General features: G+C 43.9%; 1 protein-coding gene across 1 annotated transcript in view; it reads right to left on the bottom strand.

The window, feature by feature from the left end:
* LOC135219325 (dipeptidyl peptidase 8-like) overlaps positions 1-22,524 on the bottom strand; it is a 257,424-nt gene that overhangs the window by 33,544 nt on the left and 201,356 nt on the right. The window contains exon 13 of the mRNA XM_064255989.1: positions 3,958-4,077. Within this exon, the coding sequence (XP_064112059.1) occupies positions 3,958-4,077 (120 nt within the window). The remainder of the gene's footprint in view (positions 1-3,957; positions 4,078-22,524) is intronic.

Here is a 22,524-nt window from a genome sequence, read left to right on the forward strand (position 1 = left end):
AATTATAGTATGTTTCCACGCTTTTTAAGTGTATAATCTATATTCACAGGAGATGCATACTAGTTGTCCCCCACGCAAATACTTAGAACCCCTATATAAATGCTTAAAACTGGCTATTTTGTTAGTTCAAAGTCAAGAAAAACCCACTGAAAATGTTTATACCTGGTATTTTCAATAGTTTTATCACAAAGTGCATTTAATCATGAAATAGATATAAAAATACAGTACTTTACCGTAATATATTTTAGAAAAATAATAAGAATATGCGAATTTCCCACGAATAATGGGTAGATATGGTCCACATAGAAATCTACGAATACAGGAATCCACAAATTCAAAGAACGCGATTATGGGGGGAGGGGGTCTACTGTATTTATATTTTTAATTATGATACAAAGGCAGTAGGTAATTCACAAAATGTTGTCACTAAGCCCTCACAAGATCACAAAATGAGATTGTTCAGTTGGGCTGGGTTGATAAAATGAATTCGTTAATGTAGTACAGTAGTACCTCATACGTCAAACGTATCTTATGTCGAACTTTCCGTTTCTCGAACAAAATTTTCGAAAAAATTTTGTATCATTTGCCGAACAAATGTTTGTACTTCGAACCGACTGATTATCTAGTTTATACTTGTATTCGACAACTTACTGGGTCTTACAAGTTAAACTGTATTAAATTTTTTTTATTTACAATATATAGTTTAATGATAACCATATTCAACAGAATAAGTAAAAGTATAAAGCATTTAATATAAATTTAGCTTTCAATATAACATTCAGCATAAAAAAATTTATACAATCGTACGTAACCGCAGTGACGTCACGCCCAGCTGACTCAAGACTGAACGAGGAAGCGTTGATATGTTGAGGAGAGGAGAAGATAGAGTTAAAATATGTATGTAAAAGCAATAACAATTCACATAAAGACTGGATTTCCCAATAAATTTAACGTAATGATAAAATATGAAAAGAATCAAATGCAATATACACAAAAAAAAGAAAAAATACTGAAAAAAAAGCCAATTGAGCCAGTGTTCAGTGCACCAAGCAAGACTGTCTAGTTGAACAATATTAACAAAATAGTAAATGAAAGAACAAAGCTTCTTACAATAAAATTTAGCGCAAATGATTAACAAAATCATTCGTCATTGTGGTGATTCACAGCTAACTTGAGGTAGCAGGAGGGAATATTTATATTTTTGAGGAATAATTAATTAATGATTTTAAGTTATCATGCTTCGTTGTACAGTTGAGGAGAGAAGAGACAGTAAAATCTTTGCTATAATATGTATGTAAAAGCAGTACCAATTTTCATAAAAAATAAAATGTTATTTCACAATAAATATAACAATGATAAAATATGAAAACAATCAAATGCAATAAAGAAAAAATAAAGTCTTAATTGAGCCAGTGTTCGGTGCGCAAAGTGAGACTGTCTAGTCTAGTTGAATAATATTAACAAAATAGTCAATGAAAGAACAAAGCATTTCACAAAGAAAATTTAGCATAAATGATAAACAAAATCATTCGTCATTGTGGTGATACACAGCTAAATTGAGGTAGAGGGAGGGAGTGTTTATATTTTTGAGGAATAATGAATTAATGATTTTAAGTTATCGTGCGCCATGGTATTGTTGCAGAAATACGAGACAATAAAATCTTTACTATAATATCTACGTAAAAGCAGTACCAATTCACATAAAAAATAAAATGTCATTTCACAATAGATTTAACATGATAAAATACAAATACAATCAAATGCAATACAGGAAAAAAAAAAAAAGCTTGCTTGAGTCAGTGTTCAGTGCACTGAGAGAGAGAGAGAGAGAGAGAGAGAGAGAGAGAGAGAGAGAGAGAGAGAGAGAGAGAGAGAGAGAGAGAGAGAGAGAGAGGCCGGCTCTGCTTCCCACGGACTTATCAGCTGGGCTAGGGTGATTATTCACTTGCAATTGACCTGCCCAAATCACTTATTTTTGTTACGGTAAAATACCAATCTAGTGATAATTGCTTCTTACGATTTTTTAACCGTAAAAGTAACTCAGTTCTGTAATAAACAAACTGGCACCACTTTCAGCTTCTGCATGCCTTCGATTGTTTGTTTAAACAGTTTCCTTGTGAAAAGTTATTTTATCTCTCTTTCCTTTTCTTGCATTCTTGACTTATTAATTATTTGTTTGCAAAATCCTCATGTTTGTTTTAAAAGTCTGCAGTTTGCTAACAGTAAGTTGATGTATTGTGGCATAATTAATCTCTTTCATGCACTTTAGATCCAAGTGTAAACTTGCTGATTTCTCACTCGCTCAGACACACACTATCGATTCCTTTGATTATCCTTGTACCTAATATGTGAATAAAATTGATTTTATTATTAAACTTAGCATACTGTAACCAATTCGATTTGCTCAAAGGATTCCTGTCTCTCCTCCCTTCATCCCCCAGCTGGCTGGGCATCACTTTTACCAGTTCGTAAATTGTACACAAAAAATATAAAAATGAGAAAATTTTACTTCTTATAACATACTGTTTCATTACTTTACATTCTTAATTTAACTTTTGAACACATTAATGATATAAAAAATGTGAGGAGGAGGACTTTTTGGGCTGGCTGGAACGAATTATCCTGATTCCCTTTATTTCTTATGGGGATTTGTTTCAGGTTTTGAAGAAATCGAAGTTCAAACAGCCTTACGGAATCGACTCTCTCTCTCTCTCTCTCTCTCTCTCTCTCTCTCTATCTACGCTCTCTTCTCTCTTCTCTCTCTCTCTCTCTCTCTCTCTCTCTCTTAGTTAGCCTCATGTAGTTTAAATTGATTGAATTTTACCTTTATCCTCTGTGAAGATTATGTACATACATACATGTTTTCTTTATTTTATTGAATTGTGTACTTTTGTTATGACTGACGTATGAAGTTTACTTAGTGATGCAAAGAAAATGTCTTTTAATCTGTAAGGGAAAAAGAAAATGGCCTCCCATGAATTAGGGGTAATGTTAGTATACATGCAAAACTGTAAACGTACGTACATAGTGGTTACTGTAACCATTTCTTTTGTTTTAAAGGTAATCAATGAAATCACCTTTTAAATGAACTTTTAAATGAAATTACAGTAATATTAACCTTATTTAAAAGTTAACTTGATATTTTGGGAGCATGATTAGGGTCATATTTAGTGTTTAAACTCTAGAAAGTACATACATCTCAAGATTTACCAGACCAATGAGCTGATTAACAGCTCTCCTAGGACTAGCCCAAAGGATTAGATTTTTTTTATATGGCTAAGAACCAATTGGTTTCAAAGCAACATGATCTACAGCTTATTATGGGATCCGAAGAATATTACATTGGGAAATGAATTTCTATTCACCAGAAATAAATTTAGCTGAATCTACACTGACAGCCACAGGAAGCGAACTCGGGCTACAGACTGATAGACAAGTTCGGAACTCACTCATCCAGTGAGGAACTATTAAACTGTAAAAATAAACATTTATTAGCGTTTTTAGTGACCGTACCAAACTTGAGTGAAACTTCACCTCGTGCAAGGGGTTCTGGAACCTAACCTCGCGTAAGTTTGAGTTATTAATGTATGAAAAATTTACCCATTCTTTGGTGAAATAAACTTATGATTCTTAAGGCAACAAATGGAAAAGATATGGAGAATAACTTTCGAATAACAATATCTCTTGCAGCCAATGATGACGAATGTAAACATAATACCACTGCCATCTATCAAGGGAAATTTCCAGCAGGCCTCCTTGGCAACATCAAAAACAACAGAAAACAGGCTCAGGTAGAACAATTAGTCCCTACAGACTGATGACAACAAATGAACATCAAAATCAGTGTACATTGTGTAAAATAAGTTACACCACCCTCACAAGCATAGGTAGGAAAATAAGAAAATTCTAGCAATCTTTACAAGTAAAATTCCTTTGGAGACTATCAATTACACTTACCATCCTATTCATAAGGTGAGCTTGGAACCCCATTCCACGATTATCTGAGCCCCGTGAATCTATACAAACAACACAAAATCCATGCGCAGCAAGCATGTGTGTTCGCATGTGTCTAAAACCCTGAAATTGACAAAAGACACTCATATAAAATAAAATCAAGAAATACAATTAGAAATGGAAAATTTGTATCTTTGATATAGCAGCAGCTATACAGTACTGTACTGGATAAGCTAAGTCAGTTAAAAAAACGTAATTAGTACTGGCAACGATGTATGAAAAATAAATGATGTCAATAGGAGTACTTGAACAATGCAAACAATCCTTTATTTGTGTAATGACAAAATGATTTTTCAATCAATAGTTTTAGGTTGTATTCTCATAGTTACAAGTCATGAGTTCCTAATAGGCATTTTATTCACCATAAAAATATTTTCTACAAAAACAAGTTTTCCTTTGCACAAAATGCTCCCAGCCACACTGTAAAAAATCTTGAAAGAATGGGAAAAAAGTCACTGAAGTTTATGATAAACAGATATGGCTATAAACATGTTTTCACTGAAGTTTATGATAAAAAGATATGGCTGTAAAAAAAAAGTTATTAGAAACCTATCAATCATAAATAGAATAGTAAGAAGGCAATTTAGGAGGGATGATGATGGACAGGCATCTTGGAAGAAACTCGTGAACAAAGATGCAATCCCTTCCCTACTACAACAGGCAGTGCATCAGTAAATGAACGATCCAGAATCATGGCAGCTTCCACAAAGTAATTAATTGGTAATGGAAGACAATTCCAAATTCAACAAACACGATGTGTAATTGCACATATTCCAGGAAACACAAGCCATAGTCATTTGAGATGCAACCATGAAAAAGATGAGGATAAACAACCCAGAAACCTCTCGCAACTGGCAAACATAACCTACCAGTAACTAAAAGCCATGGAAAAGGAGAGGGCTTGGACCTCAAAAGCCTTGTACTCAACTTATGAGAGACCCTTTAATGAAATAACCATGAAAGCTTATGGAATAACCTGCTGAAGCCAACAGGAATTTGAATCCACTGATAGAGGAAGATTTATGACCAGTGTAAAGGAACAGATATGAAGGCGATGGTTGGAAATATTAAAAGCCATTGGAGGTAAACCATGATGGCCCTCACATGGAAGAGACTATCTTCAGCAGAAGAGGACAGAAAGGCTAATAAGACTAATTAAATCAAAGTCTCGCATATTTCCATCAGTCCACAAGTCTAAGCCATGCTGGAGAAATACTAAAAGGAGAGTGGATTGATGACCATGAACAACTAAGAGACTGAGAGAAAGCTTCTTGGTCTTCCTCAGATGAAGAAATTATGAAGTACAATGATCTAAAGGTTAAGGGTAACACTGGGAGAATAACCTTCAGTTGCACTAAAATGAAATTGTTAAGATACAATAAAGTTTTACACATACTTACCTGGCAGATATATACTTAGCTTATGTCTCCGACGCCCGACAGAATTCAAAACTCGCGGCACACGCTACAGGTAGGTCAGGTGATCACCCCCTACCGCCGCTGGGTGGCGGTAATAGGAATCATTCCCGTTTTCTGACAGAATTTTTCTTCCTCCTATCTCCTGAGGGGAGGATGGGTGGGCCATTAAAACGTATATATCTGCCAGGTAAGTATGTGTAAAACTTTATTGTATCTTAACAATTTCATTTTTACACATGCAACTTACCCGGCAGATATATACTTAGCTGATTGACACCTTGGAGGAGGGTAAGAGATAGTTAATCAATATGAATAGCAATTCAAAAACAGGGAAAACAACTTTTGTTGTAGGTACTAAAAATAAACTTAATTACCTTGATTCCTACCTTATTGGGCAGAAGACTTCATGAGAACTGTCTATGAGTCTGCTTGCCTCGAGAGTTCCAGTGAGGATGAGACCTACACTGAGAACCCTTCTGGATCATGTCAATGGGGGCGAGGCGCTTCCCGCCTTACTCGACAGAGCCTTATTTGGATCATACCAATGGGGCCACCTATCCCACTTACATGGTAGAGCCTTCACCTTGTCGTATCAACGGGGGACTAACCCTCTTACAAGACAGAGCCTAGGTCCAAAACATTACAAGGAGCATGAAAACAACCAATCTCGACCACCTGACCACACTACTTTGTTATACACTACGAATTGAAAATGGTACTTTTTCTTGACCACTTTCAATCGACCATAAAAACAACACCACAAGATTAAAATCCCATCATCTATCTAACTAAGCTAGATTGGTTTCAGCCCCCTGTCCCAGCACCGAATCCGCAGACACGTAAGGTCCGAGAGAGAAGCACTTATCGTAAGTTCTTACCCGTACATCTCTCAAATAGTTAGACGCAAACACAGAATTGCATCTCCAATATGTGGATCCAATTAAATCGTTTAACGACATATTCTTGTGGAAAGCTAATGAGGTTGCTACGGCTCTGACCTCGTGCGCTTTCACTCTCAGCTGCCCGAGGTATTCCTCTTCACAGGCAACATGTGCTTCTTTAATAGTTTCTCTGATAAAGAATGCCTGTGCATTCTTTGACATCGTTCTTCTCGGGTGATTCTCTTAACCGAGCACCCACCAGGCCTCTCTGAGTTTCCTCCCATTGTTTTTTCCTCTCTAGATAGAACTTGAGGCTCCTTACCGGACACAAAGTTCTCTCTATTTCTCTCCCTACCAGGGAAGTCAATCCTTTAACTTCAAACGTCCTTGGCCCAAGGCTTAGAAGGATTCTCATTTTTTTGCTAAAAATAGGGGGTTAAATGAACACACTGCCGAATCCTTTCTGAAGCCCACTGTGCCTTCTAAAGCCTGGAGTTCACTAATCCTTTTAGCTGCTGCTAATGCAAAGAGAAAATTGATTTTCTAGTCAAGTCTCTGAACGTTGAGTTATTGGGAGGTTCAAATTTCTTTGACATGAGAAACCTCAGTACCACATCCAGGTTCCAGCTGGGTGTTCTGGCTGTCTTGGACTTCGAAGTCTCAAATGATTTAATCAAATCGTGTAAATCTTTGTCATCTGTGATGTTTAGCCCTGTATGTCTAAACACCAAGGAAAGCATACTTTTATAACCTTTTATAGTCGAGACTGCAAGGTTACATTTTAGTCTCAAATATAAGAGGAAATCTGCTATTTCCGTCACAGAGGTACTGGAAGAGGATACATTCTGATTCCTGGCCCACCTTCGGAACACTTCCCACTTCGACTGGTACCACGCGTATCGTTGACGGCCTCCTGGCCCTTGCAATTGCCTTTGCAGCAGCGTGAAAATCCCTTCGCTCTGACGAGTCCTTCGACAGTCTGAAGGCAGTCAGACCGAGCGCGGGGAGGTTTTTGTGGTATCTGTCGAAGTGGGGCTGTCTGAGAAGATCGTTCCGTAAAGGAAGGTACCTTGGAAAATCTATCATCCGTTCCGTACCTCTGTGAAACCACTCTTGAGCTGGCCAAAATGGGGCGATTAGGGTCAATTTTACTCCTTTCGTCAGAACAACTTTCTTATTACGTTTCCTATGATCTTGAAAGGAGGAAAAGCGTAGCCGTCTATTCCTTCCCAATTTAGGAGTAGGCCGTCTATCGCTACTGCTCTTGGATCTGAAATCGGAGAGCAGTAGTTCTCCAGCCTGGCATTCCAATGAGTTGCAAACAGGTCTATGTTGACCTTCCCAAAGGTTCCAAATTTGATTGCAGACCTCTGAGTGTAGAGTCCACTCCGTGGAAATGACTTGATCTCTCCTGCTCAAACAAGTCTGCTCTGACGTTTTCTCGCCTTGTATAAACCTCGTCAAGAGTGTGATGTTCCGCTCCTTTGACCATAGAAGAAGCTCTTTCGCCTTCTTGTACAGTGAGCGGGAGTGAGTCCCCCCCTGTTTCCTTATGTAGGCTAGAGCTGTCGTGTTGTCGGAATTTACCTGCAACACTGAGTTTGCGACTTGGGCTTCCCATTGCCTGAGAGCCAGATGCACCGCCATAACTCTTCTCCGTTGATGTGCCAGGAACCTGTTCCCCACTCCAGGTGCCTGACACTTCTCTCGGGCCCAACGTCGCCCCCCATCCCGTCTCCGATGCGTCTGTAAACAACACTAGGGAGGGGTTCGGTAACTGCAGCGATAGTCCCTCGTTCAGTCTGCCTGGTTCTAACCACCAGCTGAGGTTTTCCTTTATCTCTCTGGACAGAGGAAAAGATTCCACAGATCCTGATTCTTCTTGGTCCAATTCTCCTTCAAGAAGAATTGAAGAGGTCTTATGTGAAGCCTCCCTAGAGAAACGAACTGTTCCAAAGAGGAGAGGGTCCCCATAAGACTCATCCATTCCCTCGCGTAACATTGTTCTTTTTCTCTAGGAAGGTCTTCACTTTTAGAATGCACCGTTCCTGTCTTTCTACGGATGGAAACACTTGAAAACCCCGAGAATCCATCAGAATCCCCAGATAGACAATGCTTTGCTGGGGATCCATCTGGATTTCCCGAGGTTCACTAACAGTCCCAGAGACTGAGTCAAGTCCAACGTTGATCTTAGGTCCTCCAGACACTGATCCCTGGATTGCGAGCGAATCAACCAATCGTCGAGATACAGCGATATCCTTATTCCTTTTAAATGCAGCCAATGTGCTACACTTTTCATCAATCCCGTGAAAACTTGGGGAGCTGTGGAAAGACCGAAACAAAGGGCGCGAAACTGATATACTTGGCCCTGTATCATGAATCTTAGATACCTCTGGACGAGGGATGGATGGGTACATGAAAGTAGCATCTTGGAGATCCAATGACACCATCCAATCTCCTTTTCTCAGCGCTGAAAGAACTGACGACGTCGTCTCCATCGTGAACGTTGTTTTGATCACAAAGTGATTCAGAGCGCTTACGTCCAGCACTGGTCTCCACTCCCCGGAGGCTTTTGGTACCAGAAAGAGGCGATTGTAAAATCCTGGTGAATTGTCTAACACCTTTTTTTCTATCGCCTTCTTTTTCTAGATCATGTTGCACCAGATGTAATAGTGCTTGGTTTTTTAAAGGATCTCTGTATCTTGCCGCTAACTCCCTTGGAGTGGAAGTTAAGGGCGTTTTTGGCCCTGAGGGGGATCAGGTATCCCTCTCCTCGAGGATCGAGAGGGACCAGTTGTCCGCCCCTCTCTGAGCCCAGACTTTTGAGAACCTCAAAAGTCTGGCTCCTACTGGAGTCTGGAGGACTCCTGTCTCACTGCGCTTCGAGGAATGGGCCTTTTCGAGAAGATCTTCCTCTCTTGAACGGCCTTCTACTCTTAGTTGCGGGTCTTGAGGTTGTTCTTCCTCGAAAGGGCTGTTGGAACGACACCTTATTCGCGTTGTTCCCTCTCTAAGCCATCGGCACCGCCGGTTTAAGCCTCTTGGCGGACTGGGCAAGAAGATCCTGCGTAGCTTTCCTCCGACAGTGATCTGGAAATGTCCCTCACTGTCTCCTGAGGAAAAGGTATTCCGAGAGCGGAGAAAAAAGCAAAGCGGATCTCTGCAATGGCGAAACAGACTTGGAGAGGAACGAGACTATAAACAGATCTCTTTTTGAGCACTCCTGCCCAAAGAGAGATGCTACTTCTGTGGATCCATCCATGACTGCCTTGTCCAAACATGAAAGGACACTTGATAGCACCTCCATAGTCACGAACTCCGGATCTTGCGCTCTCTTTGCTAGAGCTCCTAAGGCCCAATCCATGAAGTTGAAGACTTCAAGTGTGCGAAATAGACCCTTGAGTAAATGGTCCATCTCGCACATTCCCCAAGACGCTTTAGCCGACAGTAGAGAGCGTCTTCTAGAAGATTCTACTAAAGCAGAAAAATCCGCGTTTGCAGAAGCCGGAAGGCCTAACCCCATGGGTTCCTTCGTGTCGTACCAGACCCACCGGCTTACCTGTCAATCTAGACGGAGGACATAAAAACACCGTCTTACCTGCCTCCTTCTTAACCAGGAGCCAGTTCTCCAGATTCTTGATGGCCTTCCTCATAGAAAGGGTTGGCCGCATCTTGACAAAAGAAGGGGATTTTGCCAACTTCGTACTTGATAGCAAAGATCCCGGAGAAGGAGGATCAGCTGAACAAAGTGAGTCCCCAAAACTCCTGAAAAATAATGCCGAAAGTCTCTTATAATCAGAGACTCCTACTTCTTTCATCTCTTCCTCCTCCGAGACTTCCTCCAAAGTTACATTCGGAGAGGGAGACTTCTTCGGTGAAGAAGTCCTGGCCGGTATGTGACTCTTATCCTTCAAGAGCTCATCCGAAGGAGCCGTCCGTTCAATCCCCGAGATCTGTTTCCTCGGTAAAGAACAAACTTCCGCTCTACTTCTCTCCCTAGGTTCTTGATACCTACTAGGCGAGGATCGAGAGGATCGAGAGCCTGAGTTATTAGGCTCTTGGCGCCTATCCGGAGAAAAACTCGTTTCCATTCTCGAGCACCTACTATGAGTAGGGCGCGAACGAATCCAAAGTCAGGATCCTTTCAGGCTCTTGGTGCTGTGAGGAGAGGCGCTTGCGCTACTCTTCTGTAACTCTTAGGAGTAGGGAGAGCGCCATGACAGAAGGCTCCTTTCAGGCTCCTGAATCTTACGAGGAGAGGCGTCAGAGCCTACTCCTGATCTACAGGATTAGGGCGCAAATCCTTGGAAAGGCTCTTTTTAGGCTCTGCTGCCTTTGAGGTGGAAGCGCTTGCGCCTACTCTTGATCGTCTTACAGGAGCTAGGGCGCAAATCCTCGATTAGGCTCCTTTCAGGCTCTCGAAGCCTGCTAGGAGAACGGTAAGCGTCCAGTCCGTTCTATGTACTCTTCCAGGAGTAGGGCGCGAACCCCTGTTTAGGTTCTTCGTAGACTCTTGGAACCTACTAGGAGAAGCGCTTGACTCCCTCGAAGAAAGTCTACCATAAGGTCTTGAGTAACTTAACGAGACTCGATCATCCAGTCGTCCTCTCGAACGTTGGCGCCTTCTAGACTCATCCTTAGAAGGAGAGCCTTTCTCGCTTCTATCTCTCTTATTAGAGCGTTCTCGTCCTTTTCTACCACTTGCAGAGGAGATCCTACTCCTCGTAGATCGTTCGAACAGATACGAACCGATCGTCTTCTCGCAAGGAGACTCCTTCCTGCCGTGCGCTATGACTCCTAGCTTCCGAGCTTCTACGAGGAGAATACCATCTTCCCTGCCTCGACGAAGTTTCAAAGGAGTCGTCTACTCTAGGAGGCGAATAGGCTCTTACTGGAGAAGATCGTCTATCATACTCCTCCTTCCTAACAGATCTTGTTTACTGGAAAGAGAGGCGTCCTTCTTCCGGCAAGCAGGCTCCTTGCGCCTACCAGTCGAAAGCGATCCTACTAACGAAGAGAGATTCTCTTGGAGATCCCAACAGGAATCTCTTAGTAGATGACCGAATCCCTTCTGGAGAGGATTCCGGATCCTTCATAGCCTTCTTAGGCGCAGGAGAATACTCCGAAAAGGCTCCGGGCTGGAGTCTAGAGCGCCTACTCCTGGAGGTTTCCAGGCTCTCTTGAGAGGGCGCGATTTGTAAGAAGAGCTCCATCCTCGTTTAGGAGAGGACGAATCAGAGTCGGAAAAACACTTTCCTAAGAGGCTTTTCCTATAGCTCTCTATAGCAGCCTGGGACGAGTCTACAGGACCTGCTGAAGGGGGGGACGCCTGACCGTTGGGGATACTCTACATCCCCCTTGCGGCTTTCGACATTCCTCATCCCTTGGGCATGGGAGTCTGAAAGAGGTCTAGGCCTAGGAGCGATGCGGGAGTCGGTCAGACGCCCCCTCTCCACTGCACTGGGGACACTGCATTATCACTAGACACTTCACCCTTACCTTGATTCATATCCCGCAATTGCTGTTGCAAATTGCGGATTGAAGCTTCCACAGCGGCTCTCTCGACAGACACATCTGCGGGTTCGCTGCGGGGGGAAGGAGCTGAAACCAAAAGGAAGATGGCGAAGCTACTACAGGGTTTAGAAAATACTATCCTGTTCCGCAGAACAGGATCTACTTGAAACTTTCTAGCTGAAGCTTTGTTTATTAATCCTATCCTTTTCTAACTTTCTAACATACGAAGTTATCTTTCCATTGTAATTCAGTTAAGTTCTCACATACATCACAACGTATCCTTAACCGAACAATCCCTCCCCCTACATTTTACACAAACAGTGTGAGGGTCCAAAGTAGCCTTAGGCAACCTCACCTGCATCCCTCATTTACACATACTCTAAAACAGAGTTCCAGGTGTTAACGGACATAATTACTAACACAAAGCGTATGCCAACAACCAAAGATCAAATACTTCCCAAATAATCCTCGGCGAAGCAAGCAAGAAATTCTAATCAGGAGCTAACAACAAAGTTGTTGTCAGCACCGGCGACAGAAAAATTCTGTCAGAAACGTGAATGATTCCTATTACCGCCACCCAGCGGCGGTAGGGGGTGATCACCTGACCTACCTGTAGGGGCGTGTGCCAGCGATGTTTTGAATTCTGTCGGGCGTCGGAGACATAAGCTAAGTATATATCTGCCGGGTAAGTTGCATGTGTAAAAAGTAATATTTCAGTAAGGTTGGACAGAAAAATGTTAAAACACAAGGGGAAAAGGAAATAAAGTACAACATTAAAAAGTGAGTGCAGCTGGTGGCCTAGGACACACTGCAAATCCTTTAGTATTCTCTACAGTAAACCATGTGAGTGTACTGATGGCACTAGCCACCTAGCAAGCGAATGGCAATACTGTTCGTCAAAAAACCCAACAAACAGCACTCAATTGTTTAAGGGAAGGATAGAGACCATGAAAAGTGTGGATAGCAGCTTCAGCAACTTCCCAAAAGCCATTATCTCTAAAACCTCATTGAATAACTGCCATGCATGGAAGTGTGAGGATTATGGATGACTAGGAACCCTGGTGGGAATTCATGCACTGTCCATGATGATTGTTATGCATGAATTGAAAGACAGGCTAAAATTCCAGCAAAGGCAAACTTTTAGCCATTCAGGGCTTCAGAGTGAAAAGAGGGAGTTGGAGTGGTTGGACAGCAAAAAAAAAAAAAAAAAAAAAAAAAAAAAAAAAAAAAAAAGAGATAAAAAATGAATGAGATGAGGAACAAGCTCTGAGTTGTAATTGTTGGGAGAGGTTAGAGAGCAAGATGGAAAAAAGGCACCACACCTCCAGGCAAAGTAAAGGGCTATGAATAGACATAACTACAAGCAAAAAAAAAAAAGGATGCTGCAAACAATTTTTAGTAATAACTAAAGTGCACCATGTGAGCTGCACTGACAGCACTACAACATCAGAACCTGTCTCACTAGTGCAAATGGAGGGAAAAGCCTAAATCATCTAGACCATCCAAATTTTGGAACTTGGCATCTGCCATTGGGCTGCATAGAACAGAGCAATGGTAGTATGGTGTTCAATAATATGGCAAACAGATCCCGGAAAGGCATCCTGCAAACTTGCCAAAGGGCATTGCAGATGTCCAAGATGTACCCTCCTGGCATAAGCCTTGTCACAATGGAAAACTGTGCCTTTCTATCAATAAGCAGTCGCCATTGCCAACAAAGATTGCTCAAGTAACTTACAGCCAAGAACCTGATCTCCATGATGTCGCAGTGCCATTAATGACTGGGATACTAGGAGGACTGCTTGCAGCACTATGAATCTGATATGCTTATGATTGCCCTCCATTCACCAGACTCTCCTTTCCCTGTATTTAACTAAAGAAGTGAGTGCAGCTAAGAGATAAAGGGATGCTGCAAACTCCCTTTAGTACCTTCAGTGCACCATGTGAGGCCTAATTATAGCACTAAACCCAAAATGAGGCCTTTTTAAAAGTGCAAGTGCAAGAAATTTAGAGTTCACCTTTTTATAGTTGTGATCATCTTTGAGAAGGATTTCAGGCACAGAAAAATTTCAATTATGAGTCAAGTTGAGACGTGTGCATGTGAGGACAGTTTGCTTCCTGAATTTTCTGCCTCTTGAAGAAGGGATCATACAACCTTAATAATGACTTATCTGCTCTCCAATTATGATCATTAATAATGACTTATCTGCTCTCCAATTATGATCAAATACAACTTTGAAAATACTAAAAAAAAAAATTTTCTGAGCCATCAATTTCAGGCCATCTATGTGACTAGATAATGAAAGCAGAATCTTTCAAAATGTTATTTTCATGATAAAATAAATTTTTGAACATACTCACCTGGTAGTTATATATATAGCTTACGTCCCTGACCCTCTTTGCTGTCGCTAGACTAATCAGGAAGAGAGTTTTCATGGTGAGGTCCTTAAAAAATGTTTCCTGTAAAGGTTCAAACCTGTCACTCATGAGAAACTTGAGGACTACGTCCAAATTCCAAGATGGTGAGGATTGTAGTCTTTCCTTAGTTGTCTCGAAGGATCTAAGATGATCTTGTAGATCCTTATTATCAAATAGATTCAAGTTTCTATGCCTGAAGACAGCTGCTAGCATGCTCCTATAACCCTTGATAGTAGAAGCAGAAAAGTTACGTCTCTTCTTGAGGTATAGCAGAAAATCTGCTATCTGAGTCACAGAGGTACTGGAAGAGGAAATAGAGTTGTCCCTGCACCATCCTCTAAAAGTCTCCCACTTTGATTGGTATACCTTAATGGTGGAAGACCTCCTTGCTCTTGCAATTGCACTAGCTGCCTCCTTCGAAAACCCTCTAGCTCTTGTGAGTTTTTCGATAGTCTGAAGGCAGTTAGCTGAAGAGCTTGGAGGTTTTGGTGATACCTTTCCAAGTGGGGCTGTTTGAGTAGATCTACTCTTAACGGAAGGCTTCTTCGGGTGTCCACCATCCATTCCAGTTACCTCTGTGAAACCACTCTCTTGTCGGCCAGAAGGGGTGCCACTAGAGTCATCCTGGTTCCTTCGTGAGCCACAAACTTTTGCAACACTCTGTGTACTACTTTGAATGGGGGAAAGGCGTACACGTCTAGATGTGTCCAATTCAGAAGGAACACATCTATGTTTCGTCTGCGCTGTTGCGAATAGATCTATACAAGGGCGCCCCCAGATTCGCCATAGACTCTTGCATACTTCCTGATGGAGAGTCCATTCTGTTGTCAAGACTTGATGTTTTCTGCTCAGAATGTTTGCCCTCACATTCTTTTCTCCCTGAATGAAGCGTGTTACCAGAGTCACGCTTTTTCCTTTCGTCCAGAGGAGCAGTTCTCTTGACGCTCTGTACACAGACTGAGCATGTCCCGCCTTGCTTGCTGATGTAGGCCAACGCCGTCGTGTTGTCGGAGTTGACCTGTATCACTTTGTTCCGGACTGCGTCCTCGAATTCCTTGAGAGCTAGGAAAATTGCAGTCAATTCTTTCAGATTGATGTGGAACTTTTCCTACTCCTTGTTCCAGAAGCCCGAGACTTCTAACTTCCCCAGTGTTGCTCCCCAGCCCGAGTCCGAGGCGTCGGAAAACAACACTAGGTCTGGGTTCCTCTGCTTTAGGGAGAGGCCTTTCTGGAGTTTGACAGGATTGTTCCACCACTGCAGACAGTGTTTCCTGTCGTTCGAAACGGGAATACACATTGACTCTAGTGTCTTCTTCTTGTCCCAATGCTGATTTAGATGAAACTGCAGATGGCGCAGGGTTCAGTCTTCCTAAGGAGACAAACTGTTCTTGCGAGGAAAGGGTCCCCAGCAGACTCATCCATTCCCTCGCGGAGCACTTCTGTTTCCTTAGGAAGTTTCTTATTTTCTCTAAAGCTTGTTCTGTTCTCAATGTGGACGGAAAAGCCAAAAAAACCTGACTCTGAATCCTCATCCCCAAGTACAAGATTTCCTGGGATGGGATCATTTGAGATTTCTGGTGGTTTATCAGAAGGCCTAGGTCTTCTGATAATCGAATTGTTTTCTAAAGATTCTCCAGACAGTCGGTGTAGGAATGGGCTCTGAGGAGCCAATCGTCCAGATACAATGAGGCTCTGATGCATTTCTTGTGTAGCATTGCTGCTACGTTGCTCATAAGTCTTGTGAAAATTTGAGGTGCGGTATTTAGGCCGAAACAAAGAGCTCGGAATTGATATGTTTCTGTCTTGTAAACAAATCTTAGATACTTTCTGGAGTTCGGGTGGATTGGGACGTGAAAATAAGCATCCTGGAGACCCAACGAAACCATCCAGTCATCTCGTCTGACTGCAGCAAGAACTGGTTTCGTTGTCTCCATCATGAATTTTGTTTTCTTCACGAAAAGGTTCAGGGAACTCACGTCCAAAATTGGTCTCCATCCGCCCGAGTTCTTGGGGACCAGGAATAATCAGTTGTAAAACTCCAGAGATTACAGATTCCAAACTCTTTCTATTGCCTCCTTCTGAAGCAACATAGAAAAAACCTCTTGCTGTATCGCTAGTGCCTTGGACTCCTCTCTGTACTTGGCTGACAGATCGATCAGTCTTTCTGCTAAGGGGGGTTTTTTCCAGAAAGGGATCTCGTATCCCTCCTTGAGAAGCTGAATTGACCAAGGATCTGCTCCCTTTTTCTCCCATGTTTGCCAGAAATTTGTGAGTCTGGCTCCTACCAGTCTGAAGAGGATCTTTGTCAGACTTTATTACTTCCTTGTCTGAAGCCTCTTTTCTTGGAGTTCTTTGCAATAGGTCTTGCATTCCCTCTCCTGAGGGATCTACCTCGAAAGGGCCAAGAACTACGGGGTAGAGGAGTAGTTTCCTTGAGTTTCTGCCCTGCAAAACTTGATGGAATGACTCTCCTTGCTGCCTTAGTCATCAGATCTTGTGTCGCTTTTTGGGTTAGTGCCAAGGAGACTTCTTTTACCAAACTTTGCGGAAAAAGATGAGTCGAAAGGGGAGCAAAAAGCAGGTCCGCTCTCCTGAGTGAGCGTTACTCCACTCGAAAGAAAAGAACAAAATTGGGCCCTTTTCTTTAAGATTCCAGCTGAGAAAAGGGCTGCTAGCTCGTTCGACCCGTCTCGAAGTGCTCTGTCAATACAAGACATAAGGTGAACGAGTTCTTCCGTTTTGGTAGACTTCAAGTTTTCAATTTTCTTCCCCAACGAACCCAGAGTCCAGTCTAGGAAGTTAAAGACTTCGAAGGCTCTAAAAATCCCTTTGAGGAGGTGGTCCATCTCAGTGGAAGACCAAAAAACTTTCGTCTTCCCCATGGCCGTCCGATGAGAAGAGTCCACAAGACTAGAGAAGTCCCCATGGGAAGAAGCTGGAACTCCCAAACCGAGGACTTCTCCAGTATCGTACCAAATGCTGGATCAGGAAGCTAGTCTGGCCAGAGGAAATGAGAAAGCTGTTTTTCCCTGGTCTTTCTTAGAGTCCATCCATTCCTTCATGATTTTCAATGCTCTTTTCGAAGAGCGCGATAATACCATCTTCGTGAAGTCAGATTCTTTAGAAGTTTTCCCTGGAGTGAACTCTGAAGGTGGGGAACGAGGGGCAGCTGGAACAAAACTTTCCGGAAAAAGTTCTGCGAAAACTTTCATAAGTCTTTTAAGATCTGCTGAAGGTTGTAGATCTGTTTGATTGTCTTCCTCGGAAACGTCTTGCATCGGATCAAAAGGAGAATGGGGGATGTCTTCATTCCTTTCTTCTGATTGAGACATAACTGATGTAGCGATGTCATGTTTCGTTTGTGCATCCAAAATAAATTCTTGACATTCGGAATCTTGGAGTCGAGAATGCTGATGTTCGTCTATCTGGTCCGGACTTTTATGAAGTTTGGTGTCTTGAGGATCAGTCACTTGACACCCGTAGTTTTTGAGCCTACGTTCATGACGTCTGTCGTCCTGGCGTCTATCTTCTTTGATGTATTGTCGACGTAAAACCTGATGATCGACATCCTGATTTCCAGTTTCTTGATGCCTGGCGTCTTGGCGTCCAGTTCCTTGACGCCTGGCGTCCTGCCTCACGACGTTCCGTGTCCTGGTGTCCAGAATCTTGACGCCTGGCGTCGTGACTTCCCGACTCGACGCTTGGTGTCCTGGTTTCCAGAATCTTGACGCCTGGCGTCCAGTCTCTCGACGCTCAGCGTCCTGGCTTCCCGAATCTTGACGCCTGGCATCCTGCTTCAAGACGTTTGGCGTCCTGGCATCCAGACTCTTGACGCCTGGCGTCCTGCCTAGAGACGTTTGGCGTCCTTGCGTCCAGAAATTTGACGTTTGTCGTCCTGGCGTCCAGAATCTTGCTGTCTAGCGTCCAGGCTCTTGACCCTCATTATCCTTTCGACGTTTGTCTGTAAGGGTAGCAGGTTGATATGACTGCATAAGAGAGGAGAGCTTCTGCTGAAAATCTTGCAGTAAGGAAAACTGCGGAGCTTCTTGCTGCTGGGGACAGACTGGGGAAGCTGCAAAGTCAATCTCTCTCTCTTCATTCTGTTCATCTTGAGATGAAGGGCCTGAAGAATGCCAATCCGAAGGAGGAGCAGGAGCATGCACTGAAGGCATCCAATCGTCCGATGCTTCCTTTAATCCTACCAAAGACGACGGCCGCCTGTGCGACATCTTGCGTCTTATATTGGTAGGAGAGCAAACATCGAAGACGAAAGGGGAGCGAACAGGAGTTGCAGCACGCACCGAAAGCCTCCCTTCGTCCGATACTTCCTTACTTCCTGCCAAAGACGACGGCTGCCTGTGCGACATCTTGTGTCTTAATTTGGCAGGAGAGCAAGCATCGGAATTGAAAGAGAAACGATCCGGAGTTGCAGTAGTAGTTACTGGTGTGGGCTGTGTATCAGCCCTCTCTAGCAGGGGGATTTTGTAGAAGGAGGGATCTAAATGGTAAGAGACCCGTGGTAGTGGTTTCACTCGCCCCAGAAACCATACTGACATCTTTTTATATAACGTGAGCGAGTCAGAATACTCTGACATACCATTTTAGTTTTTCTCTGGTAATGTTAGTAATATTTATCTTAGAAATATGTGCTAAAAGGATATTTCACTGGGCGACACGGGCCCTTGCCCAGAAATAGATTTTTCCTTCATCAAAATCCCTTTTCTGGGCTCAGTTCGTGTCGCCCAGTGAAATAATCCTAAAGTTCATTATTTCTAGGTAAATGATACTAACATATACCAGAGAAAAATAAATTCAGGAGGATGTCAGTATAACTGACTCGCTCACCCTAAATAAAAGAGGGCGTCGGTATGGTTCTGGGGCGAGTGACACCACTACCACGAACCTTTTGCCATTTAGAATTCTCCCACACCAAAATCCCCCTCCTGAAAGAGCCGCTCCACAGTCGGAGACAGCAACTACTACTACTACGCTACGCACCACGCCGACTGCTGCGCCTCTGGTGGTCATCCTTTTTCCTCTGTGCTTTTTGTGCATTTCCCTTTGGATTACTTGCAACATGGAACTTGCAGCTATCGCCGCAGCTAAGTTAAGTACCCAGAAAGGTTTGAAATTAGTTTTTGTCAGCCAGGGACCCTTATTTACTGTTTTTTAGGTCCGAAACGGTCTCCTGGTCTAGTGCATGGCTGCCAGCGGCTCGCCTCGTGTTTGGTTAGATTTCTCGGTCCCCTATACCGTGACATCTACCATATAATTTTACCTTTTATGGGTTATATCACGTGCTACACTAGTTCCCATTATATTTTTACATCGTATTTTTGGGAATTCATTGCCTATACCTTAGATTTACGTTCATGAATGCATGTCTCTTTGTCTAGGTGTGTAGGCGCTAGTGATTAATTTAACTTTCTTCTAGTCCAGTATCCTGGCTACTGCCCTCCATTTACGTGTCGGCTAAGGCTAGCTTCTGAGTGGTCGGCTTGTTTCCTTCGGGGAACTAGCCTACTTCTCCTGGACATCTCTTTCTCTCTCACTCGTGTTTTCCCTCTCTCTCATTGACGATGTAAAAAATTTTGTTTCTTTATTTATCATATTTAGTAGGGTTAGCATTTAGGGCGACCAGTTTAGACTAGGCGGTTTTGTTGCATTAGATCTTCTTGGTCTGTGTTCAGTTTTGTTTCATTATCACCCCTTGGTCCTCTCAGGCTCACGTGGTCGCTCGGCCTAGGCTGTTTTGTTGCATTATCACCTCTTGGTCCACATTCGATCGCATGGTGCCTCTGGTCGCCCTAGTCCCAGTCCCCTTCCCTCCCTTCCGAGCAGCAAGGGGGGCGTCTGTCCTCATCCGAGCACTTCTCCCCCCTCCCCCCAGTTAGGGGGGTCACAGGAGTTGGGGACGGCCGGGAGCACTGGTGGACCGCATGTTCTCTCCTCGAGCTCTGGGGGAGCTCCGGCGTGGTCAGGGACGGGGGCTGGCCACCCCCCCTCTGGTTGCTTTGGTTCTTCTCCGGTGTTCCTTAGGTCTGATTTCTCTCCCCCCAACTCCTTGCCTTTTATCCCTTCGCCGACTGACGGAGCGCCTGCTAGCTATCCGGGTGTACCTTCGGTTGTCGGGGGGGTGGCTGGCTCTGCCAGCCACCGGAGGGGGGGAGAGATCCATTGGTCCTACATGCTTTCCCCTAATTCACGTATCCCCTTCGTCATCCGGCGGAGCGCTTGCTTGCTATCCGAGTGCCCCTCTAGTTGTCGGAGGTGTTTTACGGCGGAGCTACACGCTCCACAAATATATTATTTAGTTTAATTTAATTCTAGTTTAAGTATGGGTAATCCTCTCTCGTTCTCCGGCGTGGTGTACTACTCCTTGAAACTCATTATGGGTGTATAAATACATCTGGTTGAATCATACTCCCCTCTCCGGTGTACACCGGAGTTTTCCAACCAGTTATTAGGTCATAGACCATCTTCCACACGGAGTTCAGGGATGGATTATGTCCAATAATTTTAGGCTACTCCGGCATGCAACGGAGTATCACAGTAGCCCTGTGAGTGTATTATGTTGATACTTATGTATCTATCCACTTACAGGCTACTAACTGTCAGGAGGCGGGGTGCAACGCCGTCCTCCAGGACCCCTGCGGACATGAGGTCTGTAGGTTCCACGCTCCTTGTGCTACCCGCCACAATGAGCTGATTGTCTGGCATCACAAGGCTTGTACCATCTGTTACGACTTGGCGAGCCAGTTTTTGGACTGAGTAAGTATATACCGATGTGGGGTTCGTTCTTTTACATGGAATATACATACTGTTACATGTCTTAATATTAATTTACTATATGGTCATATATGTCATTTGTTAATGATCCGTCCTCGGGGCTTCGTTGTAAGGATTACAATGACCCTCTTTTCCAGGCTACCGCCGTTAAGGAAGCCGCGTCGGCTACCCTGCGGGCCTGGGTGGGAGGATTTGGCAAAAACGCGCAGAAAGGACAGCCTTACATGTTGGATAAGAAGATGGCTGTCCTGATCTTCCCAGGCGGGAAGTCGACGTGGTACGTGGACCCCACCGCGGCAGCTCCGACGATTGCCAGTATCCAGCAACAGGTGGAGCAAGCCCTGATTGAAGGAGGAGGCCAGGACATCGCGGCGGATGTAGCAACTCTGGACCTCAATATTGAGCCAATGGCGGTAGGTGCGGATGACTTGTTAGTTGAGGTAGGTTTATTAGGTGCCCAAGGGCTTCCCTTGGGTGCTTCTGGATCTTCTTCGCCTGTCCCTTCATCTTCTTCCTTCCAAGGCTTTACGGGATCTGAGATCCCTACAAGCACGCCTGCTGCCTCTGTAGTCCCCAAAGTTAATGGGCATAGAGAGCAGAAGACCCTTCAGAGGACGGCATCTAAGAAGACGTCTTCTTCCTCAACCTCTCGTAAGTCTCCGGCTCACAATCCCGGAGCAGAGAAAGCGAAGTCCTCTTCTTCTTCGCATTCTAAGGGGTCCAAGAGGTAAATCCTCTAAGGGAAGGAAGGCCCCCAGTGCTCCCGCCGAGCCAGTGACCCTTGCTCCCTCCTGCCAGAACTCCTCCGGTGACCCCTGCTGGGGCCAGTTCAGCTGGTCCCTTCGATCCTGCTGCATTTACGGCGGGGGTCATGCAACAGGTAGGAGACTTGGTTGGTTCTATGAGTACGAGATTCGAGCAGATGTTCGCTCAAATCTCCACCTCGCTGAATCAGTCGGGACAGTCGATTCAGAATCTTTCTAAAAGGCTGTCCGACCAGGAGAACCGGCTGGCAGGTCTGAACCAGAGATCTCAGGCTGATCCCCCTGTAGTAGGAGCTGGACTTGCCCAGTTGCCGGACTACAATACCCTTCCTTCCTTCTCTATGAACAATCCTTGGAGGGTAGCAGCCTATGCGCCCTACAAGGATGGTATGATCTCCATCCCGGACTATGGAACTCGAAGGATCGAGGACTTCGAGTTCCATCCAGTCAGCCTACAGCCTCCTTTCATGGGTTATGCCAGGCTTACGGAGACGGCCTTGAATAGAGAAGATAAAATTCCCAAGGAGACAGTATTGTACAGCCGCGACCAGGTTCAGAGGGAATGGGTACATTGCCTGGAGGAATGGGATTGTAATAACCAGACTCCAGGGCATTAATAAGAGCCAACCCTTCCACTATCTTTGCCAACAGAGGAGCAAACACCACTCCCCTTTACGTCTAAGATAGCTGAGATTACCCTGCAGGCTGTCATGAAGGATGAACCCCTTC

Source organism: Macrobrachium nipponense, chromosome 1 (genome assembly GCF_015104395.2).
Source record: "Macrobrachium nipponense isolate FS-2020 chromosome 1, ASM1510439v2, whole genome shotgun sequence".
Lineage (NCBI taxonomy): Eukaryota > Metazoa > Arthropoda > Malacostraca > Decapoda > Palaemonidae > Macrobrachium > Macrobrachium nipponense.